Raw genomic sequence first — 12,218 nt, 5'->3', positions numbered from 1 at the left:
TACCACCTGCAAGCATTTTTACTTTAAATGACGCAACCTATTTTTTTTTTAATTGGGTAATCCTGGGTTCTCCGTACTCAGAATCACGAGCACTATTGATTAAGAAATAAAATGTCCCTGTTTTTCCATAAAAATTGTATGTGTCCATTTCGCAAAGATACATATAAACTATATGAAAAAAAGACACAAAAGTGACAAAAAATAGGTACACTCTTTTTCTTCGTCTAAATCTATATATATGATTCTGAGTAAGAACCCAGCATTACCTAATTCGTAAAAAATAAGTTATGTAAGTAGTGTCATTTAAAGTAAAAATCGAAAATACAAACTGAGACATGGATGCACAGAAAAACCAGAAAAAGAGACCAGCGCTGGGAATCAAACCCAGGTCCTCAGCAATCCGTGCTGCGTGCTATAACCCATACACCACCGCTGGACAGGAATCTAGACACGAATAACGACAACACGAATGACGTAAAAGTAACAAATTTGGAGTTGAAATAAAAAATACAAAAAGACTCCAAAAAACCAATCATAAAGTAAAAATGCCCAGTTACAATTGAAATTCCGGGATTTTATAAAATTATCGCGGTCTTCATTGAGATTGAGTTTCACAAATTACAAGATTTTATATCCCCGTGGGAATATCGGGGTAAAAAATAGCCTATGAGTTATTCCAGACTTCCAGCTATCTACTCACCAAATTTCACCCAAATGCGTCCAGCCGTTTGAGCGTGAATGAGTAACAAACATACACACACACACACACAAACACACACACACAGACACGCACTCTTTCTCATTTATAATATAAAGTAGGAAGTAGAATGTGAGAATAATTTTAAGATTCCATTCGTTAAATTTGTCGCTCTTCGCGTACAAAACCCTAAAAGCATCTGGTCCTGTACTACGAAGCGCAAAATTCGAACTTCGTATCTTGCCGTCCCGCTGCCGCTTATATTGTTTAATACGAGAGCGAGAGGGACGGTGCGACACGATTTTCTAATTTCGTATTAGCCCCGCTGAGCTTCATACTCTCAACACGATCTGCTAAAACTTCAAATACGATCGATTCTCCAGCGGATGTCGCCATCGACGGGTTCCGTCCCACAATAGGTGCTCCAGAAGCCACAGGTACCTTTATCGGCTACCCCAGTTACAGCTCAGCGTTATAGCGTAGTCACGGAGAATCTTCTACGAGAGTTGCCTTAAGATTTAAGTCTTGCAAAAATACCCGAATATTCTTTTAAAAATCTGGCGAGCTACGCATTGGAATTATTGGAAAGGCAATGAAACGGTTGACATTGATAACATATGCGTATATAAGGGGGGGAGGGGGTTGAGTGAGCCGTGCCCACCCCAGAATGTTAGGCTACCGATTCGAAATTCTATAATACTCATTCAATTCATTTATTTAAACAATTGAAGTACATAATTATCCTCCTGGAGTTCAAAGTGATAATACTAGGACATATTGTTAGCAATAGAACTTATACCTTTTGAAAAAGGAATAAAGTGTCATTTTCTCTGTATCATTCAAATTTACAAATTAATAAATTCAACTTTATCTATGAGACATTAAGTATTAAATTTCGATGTCTTCACACAAAAATCAAGGCTAGACCCTTTTACAAAATAACCCAAGATGTGCCAATCAGTGGTTGATGTGATGATAAGACTCTGGCCAGAGAAAGTTGTACACGAGAAACCGCGGCAAATAAAAAAAATGAGGCTGACAACACTTGCTGTACGCTGATTAAACGACGTTGATACTTTGATATTATTTAAATTTTCCAGATATTAAATTATACTCGGGACTCTTCAAGCTGCATCAAAATTCATGTAGTAATATCTTGTGTTAAAGTTGATATGCACTTTAGGAGTCCCTTGGTAAATTTTATGACCTTTATCAGTGCCCATTTATGTAAAGTCCAGACGCATCAATTTTTGGACCATTTTGAACAGATTTGCATTGAATATAGCTTCGAACATTTTAATTCTAACATGATCTTATAACATTTGCTTTTTGAGGATGGTTGGAGGTTGAATTAAACAAAAAAATAATTTATTTATTTCTTATAGCAAAAGTATCAAAATTATCTAAGCCGGACTAGAATGACAATATGTCAATTTTGAGTGAACTAAAATAATTTCCTTGCTCACCCGCGACCTTACGATAGCTAAACTTATGCAAAATATGCGTGTTCATGCAGTCCTCCACCTCCACACTGTAAGAACACACACAAATCACACAAACCCATCTACCACCACCACCACACTACACTGACGCGTTTCGAACTCAACAGAGCTCATCTTCAGAGTGACACAACCGTACACCATGCTACCAGTTGTTAGACTCATATTATACATAAGCATGATATTTTGCATAAGCTTAGCTATCGTAAGGTCGCGGGTGAGCAAGGAAATTATTTTAGTTCATTGATATGGACCTCCGCAAAGTAACGCCTGATTCAATAAATTATTCAATTTTGAGTCTCAAAAATGATACCAGATTAAAGTATCGTCAAAAGTGCGTGGACAGCTTTCGCTGGCAAGACTTTAAAGGCTGCCGATATAGTGTCGTCGTCTAGTGCTGCCACTCGTTAGACAGCTACAAGAAATACTAGCTTTTCCTCCCTCGTGAACTGTGTAAATATCCGGAAAAAATATCCTATATTCTATCCTTGATTCCAAATTAGATCTCTGACAAATTTCATCTAAATCAATCCAGCGGTTAAAACGTGAAATGTTAACAGAAAGCTGAAAGACAGACTTTGCATGTTCTATTTTTCTTTTTACTAAATGCGTATCTTCTCCATAAACACGATTTAACTAATGTAAAACTCCAAGCAAAGCTCACTCATCCGGGTACTATAATAACAACTACTAAGCTCATTTAAACTAGCATTACAAGCAGACGCGGTGCCTGCTCTGGTCATAAATGCTTCTTGTATGTGTTTGACAATGTCCCTAACGCGTTTAATGTTTGGGTTTAATGCTGTTGATACAGAAAACGTGTCGGGAGTGTGTTTGTGTGTGAGCGATGCTGAGACCACAGGGAAAGAATGTACTTGGATGAAAAAATTCAATGATTCAATAATAAAGTAGATGGTGCCGTGCTGTGGCTAAGTGACTAGACCATAGGGTAGAGACGAGCGTATTTTCAGTCGCGTAATTTTGATTTCATACAAAGTCTTATTTGCGTAAAACTCATTTTGCGTCGCCGTATGCCACAAACTGGACTTTTAAATACCTTAAAGGGGACTCATCACGCTAAACACACGAGTAATATTTTACCTCGACGTTTAACTGAACTTTTGTTTAAAACCGAATGCACCGGAACTTATGGAACCGGAAATACGCGACTCACAAGTCACAACTCAAAATATTACGCTTCGCCTGTATATAAAAAATCAGTTTGTACCATACCATACGGCGACGCAAAATGATTTAAACAAGTACTACTTTTGAGTGATAACAAAATTACGCGACCGAAAATACGCGACAGACTCAAAAAGTTACGTTCTTTTTACCTCTCCCTTAGAATTAGGGTTTCCTATCAACCAAAATATCAATAGATGGCGTTAGTATCACGAGGTCTGTTTGACGTTGCAGTCTCGCAAATGTGACGCAAAATGTCAAAGGTGTCAAACAGTCATCATAAACCCTTAGTAATGATTTCACTATCTAGCCCAGTTGTCTGTTATTATTTAACGAAACGGCCAGCTAAGATTTACGTTAAAACGTCAAATTGTGATAAATTTATTCACATTTGGACGTGTCATTAAGGGGTGCATTGTAACGGTTATCCTTATCTAAATTTCTAATGTAATTTTGGACATGAATTTCGAAAAAGGTGCGAGGGTTTGAACCCACGATCTTCTACTTGAGATACCATAGGTCAAACTACTAGGCTACCAGGCAGTTATGTGTATTAAAACGTGTCGGGACTGTGTTTGTGTTTATCAGTGATGTTGTGACCACAGGGAAAGAATGTGCTTGGACTGAGAAATTCAATGATTCAATAATAAAAGCAGCTGGTGTACTGTTGCGGCTAAGATCATAGGATAGATTACCTACCTCATCATAAGTTAGATAGATGTTATAACTTTTTCATAAAAGGCCAGCTAAACGTGCTGATACATTTGAGCCTTCACTATCCTTGTAGCAGAACATTGAGTACTCACCATTTTAAAAATTATTGAACTGAACAACGAAAGAGCCAAGCTTTATAACATTACAAACAAACAAACATTGCTACGATCACAGCAACAGTGACGATCGAGTTGATGTAATTTACTTATTCTATGCAAATAAATCGGTTACCTAATGATTCGCCGACTATTTTTAGGCAGATTATTGATTGGCAGACAACGTTTCGCCGAGTAACGGTACGCCGATGAATTTGTACGCAGATGTATTGTTTCGCAGACTAACTTTTCGTAACTCAACCTTTAGCAGACTATTTACTTGGCATATGAGTCAGTAAGCCGAACAACTATTTACAGAAATTCGTTTAGCCTATTAATCACTACACATTTTGCACATTTGGTCGAACAACCTTTCGCTTTTGTAACGGTTGAACTATTATTCAGTGCGCATATCAACTTTTCGCATCTTTTCGTTTCGCATGGGGAATGGTATTAAATACCGTGAATATGTGTGGATTACACTATGGCATTCTTTATGATTTTTTTATGTACCCTCACAAGTTTCAAACGTATAACGCAAGTAATAAACGTATTTTTGACCATCATTTGTATTTATTTTACATTGAAGTTTAAACAAACCAAGTCGCGATGCTAGCAGTTCGGTTCTGGCACTTCGCCGGCCGCTACTGCGGCACGCTCGCTTCGCTCGCTCGGCTCGTGCGTTGTTGGTCGCAATTCTACCTAACACTCCTCCTCGCTGACGCTCGTCGTCGCACCTAACTTCATTTTGATAAAAGCTAGTATATTTATATAGTCAACTCAGTAAAATCCTACCTGTCGTTTGGCCGATTTTATCTTCGCAGATTACGAAACAAAAATCGACTGAACATTAAATCTACTTAACAATATGAATGCCATGTGATAACTCTGCTTATCGTGTCTCGACGAACAGTTGTTCGGTTAACTGAAACAATTACGAAACAAACAATCTACTAAACGTAAATCTGCTTATCGCTATTCTTCCTACCGACTACTCGGCGAAACGAATAATAGGCGTAACGAAATTATACCAAACGTTGCTCGGCCAAAAGAAAATCTGCCGACAGTTGTCTGCGAAACGAAAATCTGCGTAATGAAACTCGGCAAAACGACAGGTCACCAAATAAATCTTCTATTCTATTCTGCTCTATTTTACTCTATTCTATTCTATTCTATCACTTGCACGATCGTTCTGGGGAACGCTCTAGTAAATGGTTGTCAAAAGCAGTGTCCTCTACAGTGGTATTGGTACCTAGATTATATTTGTGGTTTTTATCACAGTTCAATTTAATTCGATCAGGCTGAATCATCAATCATTGATGAATCATTTCAATTATAATTTTACTTCATTTAAGACTATTTCTTTGATTTTTTTCTTGTTTTGTCACTTTTTCTTTGATTGATTTTATATCTATCACCTCTGCCATATGGGCTTGTTTTTCGGGTAGCTACTTACTTAAATTATTTTTATTTTAAAGAAATTATTGCTTTCAGTAGCTTAGCATTATTTCAATTAATATGGTTAAATTAGTAAAAAATTGGATCTTATTTATTGATTAGATTCCAATCAGAAAAACAGTTCTACAACATCTACCTATAAAACAGTAGGGTGAGGCTTGAAAGATATAAAATGTGATGTAACTAGCATTTGGTATAATAAAGTAAATTTGATATAAGTAATTCGATTTACTCAAGACATAAACTTTACCGAATTATTTATAATTATATTTGGTAGGTATTGGGTTAGGTTAGGTTTATTTCACCTATAAAGAATCGTAAACAGTTTACTTCTCGAATAAATTGAATTATATAAAATGTAGCATTATACCAAATGTTACAGTTAAAAACATTTTAAAGCTATCTTTAAAAACCCTAAAGAGTACATAACGCCATTGAGTGACAACAAAACACCGCCTGAACAATCTATGCACTGAACCGCTGTAACTCGTCTACTATTACATAAACCCCCAGTGGGTTTTCCAATAGTGGCATAATAAGTCCATTGTATTTATTTGTTTCGATTACTTATATTAAATTAAAAACAAAAAAAAAACCACCGGAACTAGACTACACTTTGTAGAAACAGCATATAGGTATATTAAGAGATTTTCTATAATTCCCTTGGGATAAAGATCTAAGGACTTAACCTTAGGCAGTTGTCTCACCGCCGGCGAGGAAACGATTGGCTATCGACTATTTTCTCGCTCAAGAAACGAACAAAAGATATAAGATCCTGTGTGAGTAAAAGAGACAAATATATTAATAGTTGATCGCTGGCGGTTCACACTGCCAGCGAGAACTCGCTCTTACATCTTTTGTCGCAGCGACAAGAGCTATAAAACTCGCTAAGCTATAAAACTAGCTCAGCGATACTCGCTCAGCGCTATTAGCTTGGCGGCCGCCCGGCTCGAGCGAGTGGAGCGAGTAATCGCCCGTCGTGCTCGAACACTCGCTTTTCACTGCTCGCCCACTCGTTTCTAGTTACTCGCTCCGCTCGCTTCTCGCTCATCGTCGCGGTGGGACAAGTGCCTTATTGTACTACAAATGCGAAACTATGATAATAAGATCAACAGTTATAAATGACAATGTGTTCAATGGTTTTCATGTAATTAAGGTTTTTATAATTCAAGACTCCTGTTCTCTAAAACCTTTGCATTTCTGAAAATATCTATTTAATCCACTTTTGTTTTTAATTTAAAACTGACTACTGATTGACATTATTCTTGTCTGACAGTACAGATATGGCAGAAGATCTAGATGTGGTTCAGTAACAATAACAATCTATTCACTCTGGTCTTGGAAAATTTTATTTACATAGAAAAGTCAAAGGAAGCGAATTCCATACTTCAGCTGTCCGCCATATTTCAAACTTAACAAAGTGTTAGGTTATTTCTCCAAATCAATCGCCATTCCAATTCGCCAGTGAAGGTGATGTTCTATTGGTCGTGTCCTGTAAGACATCTATGTTGGCGACTTATTGGAAAGAAGGTGCTACAAACACACTAACGTATGCCCCCGTGGTTTTAACGTATGCCGTATGCCGTAAGTCCCTAAGCGAAAATTTCACGATACTAAAGAAATACGTCTACCAAATTTGTAGCCAATAGCTTAAGTGGTTTTGACTGTACATTGTGTGAATCTGTCAAGTTACTTTTTTATAATGAAGATAATAGGTCTTTTAGCGGCAGTAGCGGTCTATAATGGCTCAATCCACACTAACCTTGATGAAACCAGAGTGTAAATGGGGACTGTTCAGTTGATGTCAGTACAAGCGGCCGTATCAGGGAGCCGACAGTCGTTACTTTAACAACAGTTAATAATGAGCTAAACGGTAAATTCAATAAGGCAGAACCAATCGACGTATCTTTATTACTTACTGATGCAGTTACCAAAACGGGCTTTAGCTTGAAAACTGAGCTAATTCCAAAAATACATCTACATTATCACAGTACACTGTTTATTCCTTGTGCTTGAACACGATATCCACGGACGGTGTTACGTTGCTTTGCGGACGCGCTCAAGATCTCTGCGGTTTATAAAACATTTGGTCATGTTTTCACAGCGGAATCTTTGGTGTAATGGCGGTTTGGCAACGACATGGACAGTACCATGTTTATATTTAGATTAGTCTGTCATTGGTAGAGTAAATCATTTCAGGCATCGCTCGAACGAGCCTCCGAGCGTATGCGCGATAAAATCAATCAAAGTTTACGATTGGATTTTGTAATGTAAAAGATAGGATCGCGGGTACAAAGCTTGTTGAGCCGGCGATCAGACGCTGTCTGACATTGGGTTTAGTCCTGGAATAAGCACATGGAGTGCGCGATTTCGTATCGACGTTTTTGTTCGCTCAAGCGTCACGCGCTAACACTTCAGACACTGTGTTTGATGTCACTGCCTCACCTTAGCCGGACGGGTGGCGGGATGTTGAAGGCCGGGAACAGTTTAGCATTGGGACTCTCGAAAAGCATCGCGATTGTTTTGTTCACCGCGCGTACATGTCGTGCGTCCGCTTGTCTTGGCGGCCGGCCGAACACTGCCGCTGCGCGTTGTCACCCCCGCCCCCCTTACCGCGCATTCCACACTGTCTCCCTTTTCTCTCCCCATGTGAGAGAGACGGCACGCGTCAACTTAAGGGGTATCCACGGTTAGTAGGGCGTCATAGCCCCCTGTGTAGGGCTTCGCTGCGCTCCGCCGCGGCGGCTTAATTGTCGTTGATTGAACCTGTCCCGGCCGTGGCTCTAACACTGATCATTTGGAAAGGTTTATTGGATTGCTAGACCAGAAGCCGTATTGTCCAACGTTTCTGATGCTCGTGATCGCAATCAAATGACAGATTTCGCATACAAAAACTGTCATTTGATGGCGATCGCGAGCGTCAGAAACGATAGGCATTACGGGTTCCGTACCCTTAGTTTAAGTTTTCGGTTACAAAATACGTCTCGTTCCGCTAGATGCGCTGTTCGTGTTTCCATATAAATTGAGATTTTAACGCGAACGCGATCGAGACGTATTTTGTAACCGAAAACTTACACTATGGGCACCGATCTTAAACGCCGCTCACTTGATAATAACAGTTTGATGGTTCACGGTTAAGTTCAGTCAACCAGTTTAATTTCTAGACCATCCATCACAGAACTTTTTTACTTGATATGCATGTTTAGACCTCCAAAATTTACAATGATAAGGTTCTATGCTATTAAGAATCCAATTGGTTTACTTTACATTTATTTATTTATCATCAAAAACAGTAAACGGCTTACAATATTAGGCAACCAAAGCGCCTGCTTTGTTAATTATATCTAATATTATTGTGGAGTGTGGTATGCGAGTATTGAAGCGTGATGAGATGATGTATGTTTGAATTTGAACGAAGAATGACTGACTTTGAGTGAAGAACAAATGAGATGTTATGGCAGTTGGCGACGTACGACGAACGTAAACGGGCGTGTGTGTTTATTGTACATTATATTTGCTACAACATACAGATTATCTTAAAAGTAACAAATATACCACTCATAATAAGCGAAACATCTTAAATTCTCACAAATGAAAGACATCTTTTTACGGGAATATATAACACGATTAAGTATCCTAAATGAGCCGATATATCGTAAGATTTCGTGTTTGGCTGACTCGAGACTTAGAAACAGGCATCACTGTACATGCTTTCTTTTACTACTTCGAACAAGAAGCTAAATTAATTTAATGTTTACTTGAAATTTCGTTATTTGTGCGAGCGAAGCCACCGGCAAAGCTAGTCAAACGCGTCTTAAAAGCTGATTATATACAAATAGTTGTACATCAGTATAAACCATCAAACCACTGGCTTTTAACAAACAATCCCCAGTACATATTTGCCTTTGATTTAATGCTCAAATCACAACGCCAAAAACACATTTTTATGCTTCTTAATCGTCATTTGGCCTTCAAACAACCTATCGTGGCTCAATATAACCAACCTATAGTAGAATTTTAGGATAAGAGCTAAAATTCGCTACCTGCCGCCCCGTGACCCTCACTTTGCAGGCCTTTGGGAGTCTGTCGTCAAGTCCGTCAAAATCAAATGTTTAAACAACGTAATCTAATTAGAATAAGGTAAACGTCCGAGTGCTTGAAATGACACGCTAATGCCCAATAGACGACACCCTGCTGTCATCTCTATCGCTAATGACATAAGATTGCAGATTTCAATTATTGGGACAGCAACGAGCACGCATACCTTATATTGTTTTTATTTATAAGTTAATTATTCTTGTTTGTCTTGTACTTTCTAGATGACACGTGTGATTGTAAGGCTATATAGATATTATTCCTTCGATTCTGTAAATGCGGTAGGTATTTGTCAATTTTTTAATTCATTTTATTAATTAAAGCTTGAAAATGTATGTTATCGAACAGAAAACTATTTTTAACGGTTTAACTGCCACCGACGCACATATGCGTGCGATGATTATCATCATCATCATCATCATCATCATCATCATCATCAGCCGGAAGACGTCCACTGCTGAACAAAGGCTTCCCCCTTAGAACGCTACTTGCCACCGGTTTCCCGCAACTCTCACGATGACGTCAGTCCACCTGGTGGGAGGCCTGCCAACGCTTCGTCTTCCGGTACCGGATGATTATCACGCGACAAAAATCGTGACGCAACCTAGCGGCATTGGTATCTCATTGCGACATTTATCGTACAAAGGTAGTTAAAATTCGCTAACTTTAATAAAATTGCGATACTGCAGTCGCAAACCTCAGAGTTGTAGCGTTTTAATCGTAATTTTAATTTCTTTATAGTTTCCAGCCGAGCAGCAACTACAACCGGAGCGGGCTTGTTTTTGCACTTTATTTTATACAGGGTCTACTAGTTCGGGCACCAGTCTCCTCCACGCGAGCCTTTGTCTTGTGATTATATTGGGGCTGTTATTTGCAATTACCTACTTGGTAGTGGAGGAAAAAATAAACTATTATTTTGAAGTATACCGGGTGTGGCCTGTAATACGAGCAAACAATTAAAACATAGATCGTCCTCGTCAAACTGAACAACATTAGTTCAGCGACTTATAAAAATAATGGAGTCTTTGAATCTTCGTTTATTCATACAAGCATACAAATTGAATACTGCTATCAATGTACGTCATCCTAGAACACAACTGACGTCGCCTGTCACGCTACAAACATCAAGCATTATGCTTTACATTGCTTCTTCGAATAAACTTAAGTGTAATAAAAAAAACTAATTATTTTTAAAAGTCGCTGAACTAATGTTACTAAGTTGTTCACTTTGTCCTCTATCTATGATTTAATTATTTACTCATATTACAGGCCACACCCGGTATAGCTTACTAGCATTTAGCATATATCCTTCCTTGAAAAACTAGCCTCGTGTACCTATTCCGGGCATAATACTGGTACGATATGGCAGGCTTAACTAACTGAATCAGGAAGGTTGGTCCTGTGTCCTGTTCACGTCTCACGAATTATCCTGTCATCATTAATTTAAGAGCTTAGCTCTTGTCGGTGGAGTAATCGCCACTCTTTTCGGTTCTCTGCCAGCGTATTCAGCTCCTGATACGACATGACATTGACTCGAAAATACAAACTGAGACATGGATGCACAGAAAAACCAGAAAAAGAGACCAGCGCTGAGAATCGAACCCAGGTCCTCAGCAATCCGTGCTGCGTGCTATAACCCCTACACCACCGCTGGACAGGAATCTAGACACGAATTTTTCCTATGCATACATATCTCAGGTTGCTTATTTCTACTACGCTACTTATGCAGCAGCACTAGCGACATCTATGTTCCGCTCTCATCGAGAGACGTCACACTCTTTCGGAACCAACCGCTCACCCAGACAAGAGATGTCGCTACTAAGCAATCAAATTATGATTGTTTTTTTGGAGTCTTTTTGTATTTTTTATTTCAACTCCAAATTTGTTACTTTAACGGGTATCCCGTGAAACCATATCGAAAATACAAACTGGGACATGGAAATCCATGTCCATACAAAAAGACTCCAAAAAACCAATCTTAATGACATTGATTTTTTCCTTGGCTTGATCTATAAATGACCGTCTCGGCCTTCCCCTGCCTCGCCTGCCTTCTATTCGCCCTTCCAAAATAGCGGCTGTTGAGGACGATTGAAAATAGGAGAGGGAATATAGGAGGGGCATCTGATACGACATGAATTATCCTGTAGCTATATTAAAAAGCTGCGTCCTTCCGGGTTTCACGTTTCATACATAATAACTATATAATGTTTGTACCTGTGACAATTAAGGCAGAAGAAAGCGTGACCAACTCCTGCAATAAGTTCTCCGTAACTCCGAGTTTAATAAGTTTTCCGATTACGGAGCCGTCTGCGCCGGAGCAATGGCGCTGCGCAAACTTGCATTTGACCTACATTTTGTCGTGCTCTGCTCATTGCTGATACAAAAATTGACTTTCTTTAAATGATCTTCAGGGGGCGTTCAAGTAATACGTAACGCAATTTTTGCCCAACCCCCCCCTCCCCCATGTAGCGCGCC

The 12,218-nt window shown here is 38.9% G+C and overlaps 1 protein-coding gene across 1 annotated transcript in view; it reads right to left on the bottom strand.

Annotated features, from left to right (window-relative positions):
* Positions 1–8,227, bottom strand: part of LOC141442947 (RNA-binding protein Musashi homolog 2-like) — a 198,075-nt gene extending 189,848 nt beyond the window's left edge. Inside the window, exon 1 of the mRNA XM_074108144.1 lies at positions 8,094–8,227. Coding sequence (XP_073964245.1) covers positions 8,094–8,161 — 68 coding nt within the window. The 5' untranslated portion in view covers positions 8,162–8,227. The remainder of the gene's footprint in view (positions 1–8,093) is intronic.
* Between the last annotated feature and the right edge of the window lie 3,991 nt (positions 8,228–12,218).

This window comes from Choristoneura fumiferana, chromosome 26 (genome assembly GCF_025370935.1).
Source record: "Choristoneura fumiferana chromosome 26, NRCan_CFum_1, whole genome shotgun sequence".
Lineage (NCBI taxonomy): Eukaryota > Metazoa > Arthropoda > Insecta > Lepidoptera > Tortricidae > Choristoneura > Choristoneura fumiferana.
Note: the sequence above shows the minus strand (reverse complement) of the source record. Positions and strands in the feature narration are given on the sequence as shown.